At 54.3% G+C, this 23,269-nt stretch overlaps 1 protein-coding gene across 1 annotated transcript in view; it reads left to right on the top strand.

Annotated features, from left to right (window-relative positions):
* Positions 1–5,208: 5,208 nt before the first annotated feature.
* Positions 5,209–23,269, top strand: part of UBE2QL1 (ubiquitin conjugating enzyme E2 Q family like 1) — a 35,665-nt gene continuing 17,604 nt past the window's right edge. Inside the window, exon 1 of the mRNA XM_045089191.1 lies at positions 5,209–6,523. Coding sequence (XP_044945126.1) covers positions 5,735–6,523 — 789 coding nt within the window. The 5' untranslated portion in view covers positions 5,209–5,734. The remainder of the gene's footprint in view (positions 6,524–23,269) is intronic.

The raw sequence follows: 23,269 nt of genomic DNA, 5'->3' as shown, positions 1-23,269 counted from the left end.
TTGAGTGTTCCTTGCCCAAAAAGTAATTTCTCCTCACCTGGTTGAGGACACTAGCTTGCCTTCCTTTGCCTGAAGACACATAACAGTCTTGCCCAAGGAAGTTGACTTGTAAGGGGAGGGCCGATCGTCCTCAACACTTACCCACCACGTTTCATTGCCACCAAACCCGGAGCCGGGCTCGCCCTGAGGGGACACGTGCCATGTTGGGTCCACGTGGAGAGATCTTATACTCCAAAGCAATTGCAGGATGGTGTTAAATTGTACTGGCAGAAACCTGTGTCCCAATCCGAAGGGCAGAGTGGGGAATTGCTCGGGGGCAGGTCAGAGGAAATGCCAAATAAAGATTGCCTGCATGCATGTTCCAAAACCCTTCATTCTACAGCTCCGCTCTCCTAAATTGACCTTTAGGAACTTTACTAGGAAAGTACACGTGGTGAGGATTCCTAAGTGACTCCCAGGGTCCAGACCTCCGTTTCCTTCTAGTGAGCGGGAGCTGGCACCTGCTGTCCAGGGCAAGACTGCTCCTCCCAAGATCCCTCGGAGTCAGGTGTAGCATGAGTATGAGTAAAGGTGGTGTATCTAACCTCCACGGCATTTAAGGACTGTGTCATTTCCACAACCAGGAGAAGACAGCAATTGAAACCACCAAGAAAGCTGTGTGGCAACTGCCCTTTCTGTCCCGTTACATACAAGAGAAATTAACTTCTTATTTGAGCCTCCGGATTACTTCTTGTTAAAGCAACTTAACCAGTGTTCTAACTAGAGAACATCAGTCCTTCTAGAGAACTACGCATTACTTAAAATTTCATATGAATTCGTTTAACCAAGGCCTTTTCTTCCAGAATTCTTGAAGTTAAGTCAGACAGCCTGGTACTCAGAAAGCTGCCCGCTGGGCACTTACGGCAGACAACCGTAACTGATGGCCACGTTCTCCAAACCCGACGCCAGCCCTCATCACAGCACCGCAGCTTCTACTCATTGATCCAAGTTGGTGAGGACATCAAACCCACATACTATCCTGAGTTAGGTTTGGATGGGAAAATGGTAAGTGGGTTGGTCCCTGAAGAAAAGTTTTGGAAATTAAGAGCAGCGTGAGGGCCCCGTGAGTTAAGAGTGAGGGAGAGCGACTCTCGTGAAGCACGCTCTCAGAACACGTGCTCTGTGGGGACACCATTCCAAGCCCGGGCCGTCACCTTCAGATCCCAGTTATAGAAGTCAAGAGTCCTTGCTTACCGACTGTAGAGTTTATCACCCAGAAAGGAATGTATAAATGTCCCCCGAAGACGCTCCAGGTTGGTCAGGAATTTGTTTTAGAGGCCATGTGGCTTGAATGACACCGGAATTATGCCCCTGAACCATCCCAAGGGAGCTCCTCCTGCTCTAGCTGGGCTAAGAGCATCTAGATGGAACCACCAGCCCTGGGCTCCAAAGCCCCCCTGCCCCAGCCTGAAGCAGTTACTGCCTCTGAAGTGAGTCCACCCACTCACCAGGAGGAACGCTCACTGGGCCCTTATCTTCTAACCCAGTGTCCTGCTGTTACATCAGATTGGCGGAGACCTCAATGTCTCTCGATTTACTCATTTATAAAGGGGAAATAAATACAGCACCTACTTAGTAGGTACTGAGGTAATGAACATTAAGTAAATACATGGCACTTGTGATGCGGCAAGTGCATCTAAGGGCTAGCTTTGATGGTCTGTAAGTGAGTGGCATAAATTTGTTATGTGAGCTGCTGACATCAGAGACCCACCCTACGCTGCCTTGGAGTGAGTTCTTCTGGAAGGAAATGTTTTTGAGTTTTGATAGTAATCTTACCACCTCCACTTGAGAGAATGAACAGTGTGTATGCGTTGGGGGCAGGTGTTTTGACGTGGTCTGGCTGATGCCTCTGTGATTACAGGATTGGAACTCAAGAAGAAATAGACAAACTGGGGTGTAGTCCTCTGAGGCAAAGAATAAAGGGGAAAACCCCACTTTGTCATCGCTTTAGAAAAACTGTAACTGGAGAAAGCTGGCCCCTTGGACCATTGATTCAAATGCTCATGGGAGAGTCATTGGCAGGGACAGTGCAGTTCCCAGAAGATCAGTGACCAAGACAACCAGCTTCCGTTCCTCCCTCTTTTCCTTCTATGGTAGCTTGGCAAGGTTCTTCCTGCAGACATTCCCGAAGTGTCCCCTTCCCCACCCATCACTACTCAAGAACAGAGAAGCAAGAGACTCACAACTGCCTTAGAGATTATTTTATTTAACTAAAAGCTCTCAATTTGACTGTCTCAATGTAAACTTATCCTATAAGCTAATTTTAAAATTTGTTAACAATTTTTCATTATAATTGTAATATATTCCTTTTCAGAGTATTTGAGAATCAAATAAAAAATTAGCTATATCAACAAAAGGTAGCCTCTACACATTACTGGCTGAGTAGGTATCCATTCATCTATCCCTTTCTCTGGAGCGGTAGAACTTTCTAGAATCTTCTGAGATAAGAGAGTGAGGGAGGTTTGCAAACCGTCCGGGCTCGCCTCCCAGCCCTGCACCTCCCGACCATGCTGTCACAGAAGCAAACGTTTGGATCTGTCGTCATTGTTACCATGTAAATTTTTCTCCAACTCCTCTTTGGTTCTATGCATAGTTTTATGTTGTTGTAGCTACAGTGTGGATAAAATTTTGCTCTGCTTTCTCACTTGAAATTATTATGTAGATCATAAATATTTTCATTTTGCTATATAATCCTCCTAACTATAATGTGATTGCTGCATAATACACCCTCAAGTAGATTAGGTAAAGTTTACTTGCTGCTTCCCTTCTTGTTATAAATCTAGGTTTTTTCCCATTTTTTCCCTAACATTTAGCTTTAGTCCTTTCAAGACTTGATGGAGATTCTATAAGCATGATGGATAGGTGCGAAATAAGATGGCTACCATCTTGGGTATTGGGCAGTCCTGCATTGGCTAGCACTTCACTCTCAAAAAGTATCTACATTCAGGTAATAAACTATGTGACCACTCTAGTAATAATCCCATTCAGACATAGAGGTTTTATGTTAACTATCTGGGATTTCAGCTACACCATTCCCAAATCACAATGGATGACCTCCCGACTTCAGGTAGAAATGGCTGCTGTCGCTGCCACAAATGTTTCTCTGAGGCCTCACTCACCCAAGCTCAGCTGACATCAGTGATGACAGTCACAGCCATCCTGGTGGGGGTTTTCTTACCCGCCAGGGGCTGGCGCTGATACCCCACCCAGTCTGCGTTGTGGCTGTGCAAGGTGTGGTCAGGAACAGCTGGTCAACCCAGACTACAAAAGGGAGAGGCGGGGACCAGGGTGTAGGTCGCAGCACAAGGCTAAGCTGAGCATCCTTCGAACGGTTTGTTCATCAGTACAATGGCTCGGACAAAACCCAAGAGGGCTTCTGAGGCCATAAAATGAGAAAACGTGTGATGCCTGCCCATACCCCCCTCCAATCTCACTATCCACCACATACCTCTCTTCTTGCAGATTAAATGAATTCATAGTACTAGACAGACAGACATCATCATCTTCCTTTTCAACCTATCCTTACAAGACAGCGCTGGACAAAACAAGGTTACCAGAAACCCCCATGAGACCTAGACAAACAGACCTGCAGTCACTTGGGGCTGAAATTGGATCACCACCCCTGGTCCTGCCTGGACCCCCACACTGCTCGGAGGCCTGCCCACCTGAACACAGCCTCCAGCATATGCACCTTTGTATACAGTCCTCTCTCCAGGGGACTGTGCCCCTGGATCACAGCCCCACGCTGGAGAGGATTATGCTAACACCTGTTTTTCCCTGTAGGCAACCCCAGAAAACCTAGCTCCAGACCCATTCGGTCTCTACTAGTCCTCGCAGTGACCTGAAGAATTATTTTTCGCCATGAAAATACTTAATAACTTGGAAAAAGTGAAGATAATAAAGAGGCTTTAAAAAAAAAAAATGATGGCGCCAGAATGAACAGGCTCTGCTGATGAACTCAGAGGCTCCCCAAGTCGGAACCCAAGTCCCGGAGAGCAGTGAAATGTACAGTTCTTAGCTATTGAGATTTAAGGGGTCATTTCTCCAATATCTCTGGGAGATGTGCACGCCTCTCACCCCTGCGCAGTCCGGCCGCACACCCGGGCCTGTGAGCGGCCGCGCAAACCTCTGCAAACCTCTGAGCTTCGCTGGTCCTTCGGTCGTCCCGGCTTCTGGAGCCCCGAACAAGCTTTTTGCTTGAAATTTCACCAGATAAAAATTAAGTTTCAATGGGTTAAAGGCAGAAACGGAGAAGAGGGGTGGAAGCGTCCAGGTTGGAGAAGGATCCCCTCCCCCTCCGCGGGCGATCTCCTTGTGGGCCGCCGGCACCCGGGACTCCCTTGGGGGAGGGGGGCGCAGAGGGGTCGGCCCTGCGCCTTGAGCACCCGCCTGCGCCGGATGCGTTTCCCCGGGCAGTTTGGGGAACGACTCGAAAGGCAGTGCTCCGCGTTCCCCTCCTCCCCCTTTCTGAACGCCGCGGCCCAGTGGCGTGCTGGGCAGGAGCGGAGCCGGACTGGAGGGGGTGATTTCGCGCAACGTTCACCCCTTCAAGTCGTGACTCGAGGGGCTATTCTGGAGGGGCTCCGCGGCGGGCGCGCTGCCCGCGTCCTCCCCGCCAGGCCCGGGTTACTCCACAGTCTTTCTGAAAGGTCCCCGCTGCTTGTCCCGGGTCTCGGGCCTCCGCCGGCCCGGGACTGCTGTGTGGGCTGCTGGGCTCCATCCGGTCCCAAGGAATCCATAAACAGGTTGCTTCTACCGTTTCCCGACACCCGTTCCCCTCCGGATTGCTGTAAGGAGGTGAAGCCAGGTCGGAAGCTCGGACCGGGGGCCGCGGCGAGCCGGGATCCCGGGCCGAAGGACCCTGAGCCTCCGCGACCCCCATGAGTGCGCGCGCGCCCCTCCTCTCGCGGCTCCCCGGCCTCGCCCGGCTTCTGCGGCCGCTCGGCCCCGCGCCGCCACTCCGCACCCCGCGCCCGGCCGGCCCGCCGCGCGCCGCTGTCTCCCCCCAGCGGCCGTGGCGTGTCGCCGCGGGAGCCGGGCGGCGGGCGGGCGGCGGGGGCGGCACGGCGCAGGCAAGCCCGCGGCTCCGCCCCGCGCCCCCCCTCCACGGCCGGCAGGGCCGCCCCCTCCGCGCCGCGCTCGGCTCAGACGGAGCAGCCGCCTCTGCAATGTCAGCAGCCGCAGCGGCGGCGACGCGAGCGGCAGCGGCTGGGGCCCCGCGGTAGCCGCCAGAGCGGCACGGCCGGGCGGGCGCGCACGGCGCGAGCCCGCGGCCACCTCGCTGCCTCCGGGGCGCTGCGGGCGGTTCTGCGCGCCCCGGCGCTGCGCTGGGACTCGAGGCCAGCCCGGCTGCGGCCGCGCACAAAGGACCGCGGACACCGGGCTCCGGGGGCTGCGCCCAGGGACCGGCCCGGAGACGACCAGCCGCCCCGCGCCCGCCGCACGCCCGCCTTCGCCCGGCGGCCGGAGCCCGAGCCGGAGCGGGCCCCGTCATATGACAGCGGCGACACAGCGGCCGGCGAGCGCGCGTGCTGCCCACTCGGCTGCGCCACGGCCGCCGGCGCCGGGGGTGGCCCGCGCCGCGCCCCGCTGAGTGCTCGGCCGTCGCCGCCGCCGCCCCGCGTCCCCCGCGCCCCGGCTCTCGGGCACCGGGGGCAGGAGCCGAGGGGAGCACCCCGCCGGCGCCGAGCCTAAAATGGCCACGCTGCTCCGCAAAATCGGGCTCATCCGCCTGCACAACCGGGACACCGAGGACCCCAAGCACCACCACAACCACCGCGGCGGCGGCGGCCAGCAGAGCGCGTCGCTGCGCGGCAAGGGCGGCGCCAAGAGCGGCGGCCACAAGCAGCAGCAGCAGCAGCAGCAGCACCCCCCCGGGGGCGCGGGCGACGCGAGCCCCGGGCCCGGCAAGGGCAAGGGCAAGCGCGCGGCGGAGCCGACCCCGCGCGACAAGCCGCCGCAGCCGGCCGCGGGGGCGGCGGGGGCGGCGGGCGCCGGGGGCCCCCGGGAGCGGGCGGCGGGCGCCAGGGCGGGGCCGGGCCCGGCGGCGGCGGCGGCGGTGGCCGCGGGCGGCAGCCTGGTCCCCGCGGCGCGCCAGCAGCACTGCACGCAGGTGCGCAGCCGGCGGCTCATGAAGGAGCTGCAGGACATCGCGCGCCTCAGCGACCGCTTCATCTCCGTGGAGCTGGTGGACGAGAGCCTCTTCGACTGGAACGTGAAGCTGCACCAGGTGGACAAGGACTCCGTGCTGTGGCAGGACATGAAGGAGACCAACACCGAGTTCATCCTGCTCAACCTCACCTTCCCCGACAACTTCCCCTTCTCGCCGCCCTTCATGCGGGTGCTCAGCCCGCGCCTGGAGAACGGCTACGTGCTGGACGGCGGCGCCATCTGCATGGAGCTGCTCACGCCGCGCGGCTGGTCCAGCGCCTACACCGTGGAGGCCGTCATGCGCCAGTTCGCCGCCAGCCTGGTCAAGGGCCAGGTAAGGCGCGCGGGCGCGCGGGGAGGGCAGGGGGCGCGGGGCGCCGCGCGGCCGCGGCGGGAACCAGGGACCCGCCTCCGACGGGGCGACGCGCCGGGCGCCTCGGGCCCGCGCCCCGCAGCGCCGTCCTCCGGCCCCTACGGTCCCACCCGGTCCCGGGTCTCCGCGGCTTGTCGCCCGCGCTCCCTGCCTCGGCGACCGTGAGCTCACTGTCCGGCTTTTCCCCGGACCCTCTGCTGCCTTCCTCCCCGGTTCCTCGCGCGCCTGAGCCCGCGCCGTCTTCCCTCGCGCCCCATCCCGCCACCCTCTGTGCTTATGGCTTTCTCCACTGCCCACCCACCTCTGGCTCGGCCCCTTTGCCCTCCACCACATCCTCTGATTTCCCGCCCCCTCTCTCCCTTTCTTCCCTCCCCGCCCCTTCGTCTCCCTCTCCGTTCCCGTCCCGTCCCCATCCCCCCTCCCCCCTCGTCCGCTTCTCCCCACTTCGGACCCCACCATCGCTTGGGGGTGGCACTTTACATGGACTCAGGATCTGAATGCTCAAGCGAGTTTATCACTCGCCCCCCTCCCCGCGCCTGCACACACACGCGCACACACGCACGCACACACACACGCACACACAGGAAGGTCTACTCCCCAACATCTCCGGTGGGTGCTGTGCAGCTGGGGTGCTCTGTGGAGGCCTGGCCAGCTGCTGAATCTGCTCCCTCCTCTCCTGGCTCTTTCTGAGCAGCATCTAGGGCAAAGGTGAAAACTGTGCTCTTGAGAAATTTCGCGGGGAGAAGCTGAAGTGAGGAGGTGTGGTTTGCGTGGTTCCTTAAGTGACAAGGCCAGACTCTCAAGGAAACGCTTGGCACCTTCCAGAACCATCACCTCCGTTCCCTTCTTTCTCAGATCTGTTTCTTCCCTGGGTTTCCTCGTGACCCCAGGAGTTTAATCCTTTATCAGGGCTTAAGATGTTTTTAACTAAGTGGTGAAATCTGGGCTGGGGGGCAGGGAGCTGGATGCCAGAGTCTTCTGTGCCAGATGGCAGCTTTACCAAAAGAAATCCAGGGAACCCCAGCGCAAGGAATGAATGGGTCTTCTGAAATGTGTTCCCCCCTGGCTGCAGACAGGGGCATGACCGTTTTGTCTTTCCACACTTCTGTGTCCTTGATCATGCTTGAGCTGGTTGATATTTTCTCAAAATCAATAGCAAACAGTTAATAAAATCATACTTTCATATGGGCAACTGTAGATTTATGGAGAATCATTGTTTTATTTAGCAGACCCTGAATGACCTCTCGATTAGATCATTCTGCAGCCTGCATATCAGAAGCATGAGTCCCCTGTCACCTGCCTGTGTCCCTTTTACTGCAGGGTCTCTCACACCGATCAAATCATGCTGGTTCTTCCAAGTTCACTGGAGGTGGAACCCCTGGGATCCCACTCAGATAGCATCCTAATGCCAGTGCAGGGTGCCAAGTAACTATCCTGCCAGCCTATCTTTTCTGGGATTTACATTCATTTCTTGAGTTAGGAAAGGGATGGATATGACAGCCCTGGAAAGACATCTTTAACTGAGAGAGAGCTTTTTAATGGTTTATTGTGAGAACGTTCGTTCTGAATTCTTTCCGTTCAGTACTGGATCTGATGTAAGGTGCCTGAAATTAAATATGAGCCACAGGAATGGGGGGGTCGCTTTATTTTTTGAACAGAATTTATACAAATGATGTGGGAAAATATTCTGAAAAAAAAAAAAGACTTTGTTACCTGTTTCTTAAATCATTGCTAAACAGAATTCTTTGGAACAGTGTCTTACCTTCATTCATTCTCCACAGTGAGATGACTTTGGGGACCAGGGGAAGAGGAATGTCGTTTTGCCTTATAGAGCCACGGAATCATGACATTTTAGGTTAGGAGGAGATCCTAGAGGTCCCTTGGGTCACAGCCTGCATTTTGAAAGATATAGGAAAGTAAAGATTCCAAATGGGAAATGAGGAAGTTTCTCAAAAAGAGATACATCTTTGTAAATCACACGATTTCCCTGTGTAAATTAGTGCTACGCATGCAGGCCTGTGCACTTCTCTTAAAATAAGCAGGTCCTTGGGTCCGTGGTCCTTTCCTGCATGACTGAAATTGAGTCTTGCACGCCAGTTGCAAGTTAGAGACTTCAGTGTTGAAAATAATTATCAATATTTTTATTTATTATTTTCAAAATATCACTCAGTTGAACTCAGGGCCCTCCACCAAGCATGTTGTATTATCAGCTGGACTGTAAAAGATGTAACTGAAGGCAGGAACGCAGCAACTTATGAAAACATCAGTTCAGTTCCTTTGCATTTTCTGCGCTGACTTCAACACCCAGAAGACACAGGTGTGGGATACACACAACCTCTTCAGAATGCAGTGTGAGAATCAGAGAAGTGAAATCATTACGCTTCAAGACTCTGTGCTCAAAAGGATTCTAAGAGTGTTTCCGGGACCTGAGCAGTTCCTTTTATGAAGTCCCTGCCTACAGACTGTGCAGTGCACATACTGTAGTTACCAAATTATTTCCGTAGTTAAAGGTAATGGGGTTTGGGAAAGGAATCAAAGTACCTGATTAGGTATTCAAAGAGAACCGGGACTGCTACCAAACCAATAATTAGTTTAAGAGAAAGAGTCATTCTCCTGTAGCTCAGTTCCTCCATCTGTTGGCTTTTCTTTTTTAGGATTCATTTCTCTTAAGCAACAAAGTTAAAGGCTTGTTTTCCTCTTGCATAACTGCTCAGCTTAACTCTGAATTGAGGATATACTAAGTTTGTTTTGTTTCTATGCCTTCAGAGAAATCGCCAAATAATTTTAAAGGTTCCATTGGTAATATTGACAAAAGATTTGCTTAGCAGTTTTGTGCAGAAAATAAAAAGTTCGGGGTTATCATGCGATGTGCTAAGTTCAGTCATTTCATGAGACCCTCCCCTGCCTGGTTGGCTGTGCTGCCGTATGGACTGTGGTTGTTTTAAATGAAATTCCATTCGTTGCCTGTATGACGTATTCTATGTGCAGATAGCGACGCATCTGCCCTGCCTGTTACTGTCTATTACTAGTCCTTCTTTTCACTAAACGGAGACATTTTAGGTAATTCTTTTGGTTTTCTGCAACTGAGTGAACAATTCCCATACTTTTAAAATGAATTGGTGAAAATGCTAAAACTTCAGACCATTACTTACATCCTTCATCGTTTACCAAACCAAAAGAAGATCTATAGCTCGAGGGGAGGATTTCCGACATTTGGATCTGTAAAATGTTGGTGTGGAAAGTTAGGTCGGTTGCAGGGTGAGCCCAGGGTTTGCACCTAGTAGGCAGCCCCACGTGTGAACTCCATTTGCGGAGATTTCCGAGAACAGGGTCTAGAAGCCTGGGCTCAGGAGCATCAACGTTGGGAGGGCCCAGCCCCTAGGAAGTGCAGGGGAGTTCACTGGCATATACGTCGGGTTCGGAGCCTGGGATCATGGAATGACAGCACAGAGACCCTCTGCTTGCAGTTATTCAAGCAGAAGGGTCCCCAAAAGCCGTTCAAGGGGGCTCTAACTCAGAGCTCCGTTTTCGCATCACTGTACCTCCTGAGTGTCCCCTTTTCAATTAGTTAGACGCTGCCAGGGGCAGGGAACCAGATGGCTCTTGAAAGACTGTTCCTCACTCCTCCTCTGCTTTCTCGGAGCCAAGCACACGACGCAGGCCAGCAGGCAGACGCTCTGCTGCTGGCGGCGCCCTGCTCCAAGTCCAGTCCCCGCCAGCTAAGTGAGCCCCCAGGCTGCTTCGCCTGACTCGGTGCTCGTCTCTCGATGGTCTCTGTACAGGTGAGGGAACTGTAGCTCCACGGTCAGGCGAAATCGATACGTCTCGTTCTAATTCTAGCAGTGAGTGGCAAGGCTCTGGAACCCGAGCCACCGACAGGAAGCCGGTCAGGCAGGGCAGGGCCAACCCGGGGGGCCACCTCAGCTGCTGGCTGTGCCCGGGCAGTCGTCCGCTCACTGGGACCCGCGCGAGAACCGTGCATGTCTGCAGAGAGCTGACACCCGGCCGGGCGTCGGCAGAACGGTGAGAGCAGGCGACCTGAAGCATCTCAGATCTTAGCTTTTGAGCTCCAGACTGGTCAGCAGTTCCAGGACCGTCTGTTTGCCTCCTGGATCAGTCTCTGGGATCTCTAAATAAAGGAAGCTGGCAGGGTCAGAATGTGCTAGAAAAGGAACGGGCTCTGCATGCCAGCCATTTGACGATACGCCGCATCTCCTGAGCTCGACCTTAGGACTTAAAACCTCGGCATCATGCGTGCCTCCGAGAACCGTGCTCACGCACACGTGCACACATATACGAGGGCCGCCTTCTTCAGAACTTCTTCCAGAGGTCGAGGCCTAGGAACAGCGTTTTACTTCCGACTGGAACATCTGCAGGTGTCATCAGAAAAGGTGATGAAGGTCACCAGCCCTCTGGGTCCCAAAGTGGGTTGGCTTCCAAGCTGTTACAACTGACCCACGTTTTGTGTGAGACCCCTAGGGCTGCTGGGTGGCTTAAACAGCAGAAATGCGCCGTCTCACGGTTCGGTTCGGGAAGGCAGACGTCGGAAATCAGGTGTCAGCAGGGTGGGACCCCGGTGAGGCCGCGCAGGGGAATCTGTCCGTGGGTGGCGCTCGGTGGCCGAGAGAAGGCTGTTGTCTTCTGTGTCTTCACGGGCTTGTCCCTCCGTGCGTGTCTGTGTTCTCATTTCATGAGTACACCCGTCGTATTGGATTAGGGCCTACCCTAGCGATGTCAGCTTAACATGATTACCTCTGTAAAGACCCTGTCTCCCAATACAGTCACATTCCGAGGCGCGGGGGACGAGGACTCCCAATGCAGGGATGGGGCGGTGGGGTCACAGTGCAGCCCAGAACAAGCCCAAACAGGAATTCTGTAACTAATTCAACCTCGTGTCTCCAGAGGCTTTTGCTGGTTCGCAAAGTGCGGTGAACACAGGACCACACTGCGGGAGGCCCGGAGGACCAGCCTGGAGCAGAGTTGGCAGCCCCTGGGGAGGGGAGCGGATTGGGGGCAGGTGGGGCGTCAACACCGATAACCCGGCTGGGAGAGGGGAGGGTGAAGCCAGGAGTTCGCCGAGGAGAATGCATTGGCGCGGAGATCTTATGAGTCACTCTGTCATCTTGTCCTGTGCCAAGTGTAGGTGACAGAGATAATTGCCCACCCAGGATGACTCTGCGGCTTGAACTGTTTGAAGAAAAAATAGCTTGTTCTGATATCAAGTAGGACGGGCAGGAGGACACAGGCAGGACTCTGTATCCTAAAAATAGTCCCATGCCAAGTTGGCGGGCTCCCATAGCTCGCTCCCCGGCGAGGGCTCACAGCCCGCGGCTGACGGCACAGTTAATAATAGTAGCAACTTACTTTACCCTGAGTCGTGGACTTTGAGAATCTGAATTTGTGAGACGAGAATGTCACTGTATTTCTGTTTATTTTTCTGATTTAGATGAAGGGATGTGAGAGGTTTGGTCTCTTATTAAGGGCCAGCATAGTTTGGGGGGCGCTTTTGTTAGTGGAAAATGCCAATAAGTAACAATAATTCAAAGTTTGTTTTAAAGCATGAGGCCCAGAGCGGAGAGTTCTGCCCGTTTTCTTCCTTAGGAACAGGTGGGTATGAATCCATGGTTAGAAGTAAGGTAGTGCCATTTGGGGGACAGCTCAGGAACCAGCAAAATAGCTTTCATGTGTGTTTTGTTTTATTTTGTTCTGCTTTTAAAGCAGCTACTAAAAAATAAAATAATAATAATAATTTTTTAAAAAGCAGCTACTAATAGTGGGTTGCTGGAGCCACATTTCAGATCTGGTGGAAGTGAGATCTTTGCTGGGTTGACCAGGCAGCAGGGAGAGACAGGGCGGGGTGCAGAAGGTGTAAGTCCTTCGCCCTCTGGCAGTGGTCCTCAGCCGCCCGGTCAGTCAGACGCCCTGGGAGGGCTGAAATCATTCCCGTGCCTAGCCCGACCCTCAGGGAGTCAAACGTCCTGGGTCTAGGATCAGGCCCAGGTAGAGGCTTGGAAAACTCCTGTGTGAGTCTAACATGTGGGGGTGGAACGAGCCACCACAGACCGACATGTCCCCTTTCCATGTCCCCGTGCCCACCAGCAGCCACAATAGGACCTTCAGGTGGCGAGGACGGGACCGACCTCGCACCTTCCCTGCTGCTGCCTTGGCGGACGCACCGTCCTGGGTGAACCCTGGAAGAGCCCCCCGGAAGCCCTACTTTCGCAGACAGGCCATCCCAAAGCCACGCCCTTCTTCCCTGACCAGGGGCGAGTGTGGCCTCGGAAGGACGTGTGCCCAGGAGAGGTCAGTGACCCTGAGACACAACGGGGAGGGCTCAGGAGCTCGGCCTACCCGGAGATAACTGGCAGTAACTCACCGGTGCCTGTGGCACAGGTATTGAGTGCCTACTGACTACTCTGTACTAGACATTTACTGGACACACGGTGGCACCTAAGACTCCCATGGAGTGCCACCGCGGAGAAGTAACCAGAGGGGACGACGGGAAACCCATTCATGTTCATCTTCGGCATCCCAGGCCGCTTGCAGTCAGACCCGGCGTGGACACGTGCCCGTTCATTGAGTGTCCGTGGACCTGACCACTGTCAGTGGCTCATGTGTGCCCTGGGGACTTGAGAGACGTGCGGTCCTGGGGTTAGCAGGGTTCAGACCTGCGTAATGTTTGCAGAGGGAGCCTTCAGGGTGGCCTGAGTTTCTGAATGTCACTGCGTCGCCAAGAAATGGGAAGATCGGGCATTCCCAAAACACACAGGGGAGTCGCTGTAATGGCAGAAGCGTTTCCGGTGACCTCCAGGCTCTCCCAGCTGCTGAGTCAGCAGACTACAGTAAGGGTGAGATGTTCGCCGATTCCGCCTCATCACGCGTCGCTCGTCCTTTCGTTCCTTCCTCCCTTCCTTCGGCACCCGTGTACCAAGGGTCTGGCATGCCGTGGCTCCGCAGCCACGCTGCCCGGGGCACTCCCGTGACACCCCTTCACCATCCCGAGTGTCCTCTCTGGCCCTCCTCCTGGCTGGCTTCTTGCCACTTTGGTGAGGCCGGGGGGGCGGGGGGGGGGGAGTACGTGGTGTAGGAGGACCCAGGACCCCAGATGGAGAACACAGAGGAGGAAGCCAATTTGGGACCCACCAGGTGGCAAAGGATTGGAAGTAGAGCGCAGGGCATGGCTGTGGGAGCCGAGGGAAGTCACCCGACGTGCCCCGTCCCCACCCGGCGGGACTGACATGGCCAGGGAGCAGGATGAACGAAGACTCCTCCTCTCGTGGTTTCCCGCCTGCCTTCTCTTCTCCACCCGCCCTCCTGCCTCATTAGAAGCTCGTCGTCTCCTGCCTGGACCCGGGCAATGCCCCGTGCGGTTTCTCTGTCTCCTTCCGTCCTCTCTGCCGTCGTCCTAACTCCTCCGAGACACAGACCTGGCCCTCTCACATCCTTTATCCTGACCCTTACGGAGTACCCCAGGAGCCCCCGCGCGCTACCCATGCACAGCGGCCCTCCCCCGCCCGCCGTGGCCCCCGTGGAGGTCTGTCCTCCTCCAGCCCCCCCCAGCCCTGGCTGGTCCTTCCTGTCCGTGCTCAGCTCACAACCAGCCCCTCCCTAACGTTCACGCGGTGAGGCCCAGCCATCCTTGAAGCCCCATCTCCTCTACGAAACAACCTCGCGTTTTCCAGAAGACACGCCTGGTCTTGTCCTGCTAGATGCCATTGACCTATGCCAACTCTATTGCCCCCCCATGGCACAACGCCCCACACACCGTGTGCGCCGAGTGAGTTGTTGGCCATGCAACGTGCTGATCTGAGCAGACACCCCATTCCCTTCCCTTTGTCCCTGCTGGCAGCAGAAGGCTGCCGCTCTGGGGCCGGTACTTAATGCAGACGGGCTGCCATGCAAAATGTTTTCTGTTGGCCATTGGAGTCAGTCCTTGCAATGGCCTCTGAGTCAAGTGCTGTCATTATTGCCAGTTCACAGAGGAGAAAACAGGCTCGCTGAGGTTGAATCTGTGCCCCAGGCCAATGGCTTAGTGAAAAGCAAAGCTCAGTCCTCATCAGGCCGTCCAGAGCTCGGGCCACCATGTTTCCATGAGCTTCCATGGGCAAGGCGGAAGCCACCCCGCCAAAGAGCCTGTGCGTTCGGCTGCTCCTCGTAGGTCCCTGTGCACCTTCCAGATGTCTTTGCAGTGATACTTTGCTAGGTTTGGATCCACAAGGAAGGGATAACATACCCATTGAATCTACTGAATTATCTATGGGCCCAAATAAGCTCATGGTACACATTGTGTGACCTAGAAGAACGTTTTACATCTTTCAGAACCGTAGGAGAAAAATAATTATTGTTGTTTTATTTCTTGTCTCCAGGAAAGGGAGAGGCATTTCAAAATTTCTGAAAAACCAAGAAAGAAATGCTTTTTGAATATAATGGCTACATTGGTGAACCTACTCAGATTGAAGAAATTACTATTGTAAAAATAATTTCTGTAAGATAAATACTAATTCTCTGTCACAATATTTGGCAGGCAGTCTGGAGATTTTTTTTTTTTAAATTAAAAGTTCTTTGATGAGAGAAATGAGGAAACAGTATTTTAGAAGGGATTGGGTTACACTTTAAGTTGTAATGTACCCAACTCACTTGGGAATCAAAGGAAGAATTTACAGAAAAATAGTAAGGCAGTACTTTCTGGCTTTTTTATTTTGAAAAGCAGACGTTTCCAAAAATCAGAATATGGAGCTATAGAATTGACTCTATATTGGTTCTGATAAAAAGCAGCCATTCTTATTTTATAAATTTGGACATGTTGTGCACTTAGTTATTAAAACAGTCATTTTTGCCTCACTGACACATAGGAGTTAGCATAAATTTTGAGTGTCAGGCTGGATGCCCATTTTTGCTTCCCAGGAGACACCAGTCAGAAATTGGATGTAATGGTACAAAATAAGTATTAATTGCTGCAAGGATTAATCTGTGTTGAGGTGTTTCAGGATAATGACATACCCTACTTCACTCTGCTTCCCAGCCAGGGAAAAGTAGAAATAACATGGAGGAAACTTGGAATTGAATGTATTACAAGTTTAAGTTCATCGTAACTAGTTGAATATTATAAGCCTTTAAAATGTAACTTTCAAAAGTCATCTAAGTACTAGAATCATATTGCTTTCACCTCCCTCTGTGGACGGGGGCTGTTTCTCAGGGAAGCTGGCTCTTCAGCAGCTCGCTCCCACGCAGAGAGCACCCCCCTGGGGTCCGGGAGCCCCCAGAGTCCCACCTGGGGAGGGCAGAGCGACTGCGTTAGGGTCCTGGGGAAGTGCCCTCGCCAGCCCGAAACCAGCACAGAGGAGCCCCCCAGAATGGGCCCAGCGGCCCCACCCCTTCCAGAACCGCTCATTTCTTCTTGGATCACTCGCACAACGTATACTGTGAAACTTCATCATCTCAGCTCCCGGGAGACCGTTTCTCTAAAGGTAGGATCCAGCCATGAAGTTATATGAAGCTTAAAGAAAATCATCGTAAATTAAACGGATCTAATAAAAAGAGAGTTTGAAATCCGCTGGATGGAATTAGGGTGATTTTTTTCAAGTAATTTTGTTGAAAAGGGGATCCTGGCCTCGGTGTTCTCGTGGTCCGGAGAGATAAAGGTCATTGTTGGTTGTTCCCCCACATGCGTCCGAGAGGAACCGGAGAACTCAGAGCCCCTTCTTGCCACCTGGAGGACCGCATGCCCTTGGGCATCAGGGGGGGCCCGTGGACCCCTCCTCGGAATAATTTCATTTTAAACGCACAGAATAAAATTCGCAGAATTTCAAAGGAAATCAATTATGTCGAAACACATGTATCACCTTTTTAAAAGTGTTGGACTAAAATAGGAAATTAAGAAGTGCATCTTTATTCACGTATTTAGTGTTGAGATCCGAAGACGGATCTGACAGCTCCTCTAATTGGACGTAGTAAAAGGCCTTTCAAGTTGTCGGCACCAACTAGAATGTGATTTTTTTTTTTAATCTGTTTTTCTGTTGGTGACAAAGTCAAGGCATTGCTCACAAGGCTGCAGTTTGTTACCTTCAGTCATAATTCAGTGAAGTGCTGGCTTGTAGTGAGGAGGTAGTGAAAACAAACTCATGTTTTCCATCCAAGTTTACATGGCCCCAGGTGAAGAACTCCAGAGAGCAAGTGGCTCTCAGTGTCCGCGGTTGTCTTGGGAAAGCTCTGAAAGGTTATACAGCTTCCGGCCAGAACCCTGGGCTTGGGGTTGAAGGTCCAGCGTATATGTCATTTCCACCACCACCCTGCTGGGTGGACTGGGGATAAAGCCATGGACAGCAAGGCCAGCACAGGGCTCCCACACCATCTCTCCTCTCCAGCCTGCTTTGCTGCTGGGCAGCTAGCCACCTCCTCAAGCCTCAGGCACCTCCCCTGAAGATGAGACGTGTAACCCCATTTCCCAGGTGAATCGTGATCCCCAAGGACGTGATGTACAGAAGCACCACACACGGAGGAGGCAATCAGCGGCTGCTCCTTCTTTCTCAGAAAGCGAATACGTAGTGAAATAAACACACAAGAGACGTTTATCCAAGACCCAGACCTGGACTCACATTCGAATCCCATACACACAGGGATCTGCTTTCGTAACTGTTAGCATTTCCGGGCAAACGCGACATCCAGTTGGCTCAAATTGTTTCACACTCGCCCACGATCTTACAAACAATCACAAAAATCTCAGGATAGCCTGCCACCGCCGTCCACTGCGGGCTCTTGTCCTGGCGTCTGTTGGTTTCCATCCTCGAGTCATCGTCTCCGCCAGGAGCTGATTCCTGATCATAACTGTGACCGTGTATTGTCCCACCACAATCCGAGGGCTGCCGTTCACCTCTCTGGCTTTGCTCTCTAAGGATTCCATGTGTTAGTAGTGTCTTTAAATTAGCTGAATTTTCTGGGCTGTTGCTAAGTCACAAAGTTACACACGAGAACGTTATTTAATCCCATTCTTCCACCGTATCTTGTGCACACCATGTGCTTTTGTTAGCCGTTAAAGTATTGAGATGCTACCTTCATTATGGAACATGATAGCCGCTGGACCACTTGGGTTACATTTTGTTTCAAGAGGAAGACCTGGCTCGGAAGTGAAATTTGAAATTGTGTAAAATGCTCTGGACGCCAGCAGTGGCCACAGATCAGCGGGATCGCCTCTGATCGGTGCACAGAGAAGTTCACTGTGGTCAGGCTTCCTTTGCCTTTCTGAAACACCTTCAGGAATGGCCTTTCCCTTAGTGGAATTCGAGGGAAATCTAATTGAAATGTTCAGCCCACAGGATTTGCATTTGCTCAGAAACATCCGGGAGCAGATATGTGACACTGTGACGGTCGGAGGCGAATCAGCCGGGAACACTGGTGTCTGCCTCACATTCTTGCAGCTCAGTTAGGGCCCTGAGTGTTGGCCCCAAAACCAGGGTCATCTTCCTGCCTCGGACAGGAGAGGACCCGGATGTCACCAGCATCCTTGCGACCCCTCGGATTCCGGGGTTTAGGAGCAGCATCGTCACAAGGAGAGGGGAAGGCGCACAGCGTGCCGGTCCCCCAGGATTTATGCACTGTTTCTGTTGTACTCTTGATGGTTTTCCCGTAGTTGAGCCACACTGATATCTGAAACCCAGCCTCTGACGTTGTTAGAGCTGTGAGTGTTCTCCCCCCTGGGTTTCTCAGCCTGCTGCCCACATCGATCTAAGAGGGGGTGTTCTCTTGCACGTGAATCTGTAGTATGGAAATCAGTGGATGGGCTTCGGCGAGTGTGAACCATCTTCAGCATCACAGCTGGCAAACAGAGACAGTTCTACCCACCATGGCTCAGACCGATTTCTCACATTTCTATGTATTTCTTTTTCTCTCCCATCATCACCTCTTTTGGTTGAGATCATGTCAGTGGCCCAACCCTAAGAAAACTAGAAAAGGACCTCAGCCTGCACCTTGGGGCTGACCACACCCCCGTGTGTGTTTTGGTGGCTTGCTGGTCTCCTAATCAGAGAAGCCACAGAGCTCTCCCGGCCTCGCTGGAAGGTCGAGCCCAACAGGCTGTGTACCCACGGTTACTCAACATTTGAGGGTTTTGCCCTTGACGGGGCTGTAAGCTGCATGAGGGCAGGAGATATATTTATCCTCTAAGCCCTGTGGAAAAAGGGACAGAGGGCACCACTTCGAAACTGGGTCTCGCTCAGCACCTGGCTAGGAAAGACAGTCACACCTGGGTGTGGGAGGAGGTGTACAAAGGATGCAGACATCTCTAAGAGGCAGGAGTGCAGGGGAAAGGTGCGAGGGCTCTGCCAGCAGGTGCCGGCCAGGGCAGTGTCTGGGGTAGTCCTGCAGGAGCAAGACAGACCGCCATCCCAGAGCATTGTGGGCACTCAGCTCTCCCATATCCAGAGCATCTCCGCGGGCATGGCTTTCTGGAGGTCCAAGACAGGGACAGATTCTGGCATGAGGAAGATGACAGGCGGGCAGCCAGGAGGGGCCAGGCACCTGTGTTCTCGAGCTCTCGCTGGTAACGTGCTTGAGCAGGACCACCGCTTCTCAAGCAGGACCTGGGGACTTAGAATTCCAAGGTGCATCTTCTCCCGTCTCTGCAGTGGAACTTGGTCTCATCCCCGTGGCACCGTCAAGTAGGAGTTGTCAGAGACCCAAGTCCAAGAGACCTCTCATACGTGAGAAGGCGGTCCTCCGTGAAGGTCTGGGCAGGAGCAGCTGGCGACGGACCCCAGGAAGAAAGCGCTGCCTTCTCTCCGCGCGTCAGGACAGAAGGGGCTTCATCCGAAATCCGCGCCGGGCCGCCCCCGCAGGTTCAATGCAAGCTTCCGCTCCGTGCTGTGGAAATAAGTTGCCCCCGAGTGTTCGGGGAAGTGGGAAGATCTCCGCAGGAGGGAGAGGCCGCTGACATTGCCAGCTCCTAAATCTACCGGGAAAGGCTCTTATTTTACAGTGTGTTTGGCCTCGCGAGGAAGGGGGCCGTGACGCTCACGGGTCTGCGGAGTCAGGCGGGGTTTGAGAGAGAGGCAAGGAGGGAGACCTCCTGCAGTCGTCTTTCCTTTCAGAATATTCTAGAAGGTATCTCTCAGGTTGGATAAATGAAACCTTTAAAATCTATCTTGCAAACCTTACACATGCACATATGTTCAACGTCTCACATGGTAATCTGAGGAAAGCCTGGGGGAAGAATGCGGCTTGGGAATGTCTGCAGAGACAGGAAAGGACCCCCTGGATGAAGAGGAGTGTGGTGTTTGCTGGGCGGGGTGCCTGGGGCAGGACACCCTTCCAGAGTTTGTTGGCTGGTGGTGTGACCACGACCCCTTCGGACTTCGGCCCCCGTCGGGCCACAAGGGACCAGGAGCTGAGCCTTGAGCCAAAGATTTCCCAAAGCCCAAGCTTAAGCTTAACATTTGTGTTGACTTTCAGCTGAAGGTTTTTTCCAGAATATTCTAAGGGGTGTGTGTGTGTATAATTTGTAGAATCACATCATTAAACAGGGCTGGGAAACTAAGCGAAGCGAACACACTCACCTGTAAATGAGGATTTCACTGATGGTGATTGAGCTGTGATAACATTGGCCATTTCTTTGCCATTTAAATATAATTCTGCAAGAGATTTAAAATCCTGCACCAGAGAAAATTCCAAAATCCCAAGGTGAGAGCAGTGAGTTGTTATCCCATCAAAGGCAAAGACAGGAGAATAGCCCCCGTCCGTTGCGGTGGAACTTCCAGCACGCGTACGTTCTGTCTGCTTGCCTGCCTGCCTGCCTGTCTGTACGGCCGCTGTCGTCAGAAGCAGCTGACGGCAGTAACGCCTGCTTCCTTGCTCAGACTCTGTCCACACAGTCGTACTGGAATCCCAGAGCAAGGTGAAATAGCAGCGAAACCGAGATTATGGCTAAAGAAAAGTGAGTATTTTAAACTCATAACGGAAAACCGGGAAATCGGCAACATGGAACTTACCAAATTGCTGTCCCAGGACCCGGTGTTCTCAGCCTTGACCTCCACCGCCCTGAAAGAGGAGAGATGCTGCGGAGCCTGAGTCGGGGGGCGCGGGGGGGGGGTCCTGCACTGCCCCTGCCACCAGCACTCTGGGGGCGCCCTGAGGTGCTTCTCCTAGCCCCCCACCACGGCTCCCCCAGGACCCAGGACCCAGCAGCTCCAAGTCCGGGTGAGCAGGGAGGCCACGGCTGGAGGACAGGAGTCAGGCCCCCTCCTGCTTGGGGACCAGCGCGGGAACCCAGGACCCGTCTCCCCAGCAGCTCCCTTGTACCGCGTGACGCCCACTGGGACTTTCCAAGTTAACCCCCATCAGGCTTCAGTGAAAATGGAAATTGGACTCGTCATTTCCCCACCTTCAGACTCTGATCTTCCTCCTGTGCAGACGAGTGTGGAACCCCACCCCTGCACTGACCACCTTCCCACTCACTACCACTGTGGCCCTCTGCCGTTCAGCCTTCCCTCGGCCTCCCCCCTCCCCCCTCAGCCCCCCGCCCTCTCCCCTGCTCCCTCCCCACCTGCTGAGCCCTCTGAAGAGGGACTGGGAGGAGGGAGACCCAGCTCAGTGCCCCAGCAGCGGGTCTGCCTGTCCCTTCAGCTCCGCACGCCCTCCTCACCCTCTGGAACCAGAGTCCACGTGGCACGCACCGGAGGACTCAGTGAGCTGCCCCGGGGAGGAATTTGGATTCCCCTTTGGCACCCCAAGGCCAAGTCTCCTGCCTCACTCCCTCCCTGCTGCCTCTGCCTCAGCCCCGCGCGTGCCCGGGCCCCCGCTGAGTGCTCCCGTGTCCCTGCGCAGACTCCAGAGCCTTCTGCCCCCTGCCTGCTGGCCACATGCGTCCTCCAGCAAGCCCGGCCGTGCCTCCCAGCCTCCAGAACTGCATGCCCCCCCCCCCAAGGGAGAACCTCCCCCTGTGGGGAGCACTACACAGAGCCCAGGGAGACGGCCCAGCCCTGCCGCTGGTGGTCCCTCCACAGCGACCGTAGAGAGACTGAGGTCATGGCCTTCAGGTACTGCAGGATCGGGACTCATCAAAGGAAGATTACTGGTGGTGAGCGGGCTGTAATTGCAGTGTTGGGAAGGTGGACAGTTTTAGCAACAAAACGATACTCGATCCAAAGACGTTCGCTCGTTGACACCAAGTACCAAAATAACCTTGGCCCCAGCCCCGTGTGCGTCCCACGGGGCCTGAGTTTTCTCTTCTTCTCTCAACACCGAGTTTACTGGTCATGGTGTTTCCAGAAACGAGAATTGGCTTTAGTGTTTTTGGTTTGAATCACGTGCCCTTGAAATGTCGTCCTCCTACTCCCCCGAAAACCCCGGAGGCGGGCGCCTGACGGAGGGCAGGGTGTGGGCTGGGGGAGAGTGAGGGAGCCCGCTCCGCAGCCGGCCCGTCCGTCCTGGGGCGGCGGCGGCTCCTTCCCTCAGCAGCTTCGGCGAGAACGGTGGGGTGTGAAGAACTTGTCGGCAAACATCTGTGCCTTCCCTTCTTCCTGGCCTCGTCCTGACTGGAGGTTTCCGTGCCTCTGTCCACTTTCATTCCGTCCGGCTCTCTGCCTCCCTCCTGCCCGCCCTCTCCCCCTTCCCTCCCCCCCCCCGCCCCCCTCCCCCGTCTCTCCCACCCTCCCTGTCTCTTCCTCCTCCCTGATTATGGAAGGCCGCTGGCGTCACAGGGTACCAGACAGGTGGCTTAAACAACAGACATTTACTTCCGCACAGATCCGGAGGCTGGAAGTCGAGACGGAGGCGTGGGCAAGGGTGGTTTCCCCGGACGCCTCCCGCGTGACTGCCGGTGCCCTCTTCTCCCCTAGTCTTCACCTGGGCGTCCCTCGTTGTCTTTGTCCTGATCTCCTCTAGAAGGACACCTGTCAGATCGGCCCGGGACCCCTCCCTACCTTGGCTTCGTTTTACCCTAATCACCTGAGGGAAGATGCTGTCTCCAAATGCAGTTAGATTCCAAAGCCCGGAGGGTTAGGACATCCACATGTAAATGTTGAGGACCCAACTAAACCCAAGGCAGAGGCTTTGCTTCAAAGCACAGGGGAGTGTCCACCAGGGCTGTGAGCTTGGAGTCTCACCTCCCTGTTGCCAGGGGCCTCGGGGTCTCCCATGTGACAGCTGGGCTCCGCGGGGCTCCTGTGACCACACATTCCTCGGCACGAGCTCCAGCTTTTCCAGAGCACTTTAATTTTCTGGGTTTTCCCAGAATATCTCCCCTTTCTACTTTTTCCTGATCATCGTGATTGCCTTTATTATTTTTTGAACCTAAGCAGGCTCCACGCCCAGCATGGAGCCCAACACAGGGCTTGAACTCATGACCCCGAGATCAAGACCTGAGCTGAGATCCAGCGTCGGTCGCTTAACCGACTGCACCACCAGCAGCCCCTTCATTATCTTTCCTTCTCCTTCCCACCTGTGTGGGTTCTTCTCCCTGTGCTTTTATGGGGGGAAGGGAGCCCATCCATCATGTGGGGCACTGCCCCAGCCCCCCATTCCTGCCGGCCCTATTCGTTTGGCCCCATTTCACTGTTCCACAGTCCCCTTAGTCACCCCACCCCTGCTCCCATGCCACTCCCCCCGTGTCCCCTGTTCTCACCTCTCTCTCCAGACCTCACTGTCTCAACAAGCCTGTCATCGCTGGACTGTCCCCTGTCCTGTGGCTCCTCTCTGGCTTGTGTTTCTGTGTTCCAC

The sequence above is a fragment of the Mustela putorius genome, unplaced genomic scaffold (assembly GCF_011764305.1).
Source record: "Mustela putorius furo isolate JIRA1106 unplaced genomic scaffold, ASM1176430v1.1 tig00000107_pilon_pilon_pilon, whole genome shotgun sequence".
NCBI classification, from domain to species: domain Eukaryota; kingdom Metazoa; phylum Chordata; class Mammalia; order Carnivora; family Mustelidae; genus Mustela; species Mustela putorius.
The sequence above is the reverse complement of the archived record's forward strand: the minus strand, read 5'-3'. Positions and strand labels throughout refer to the sequence as shown.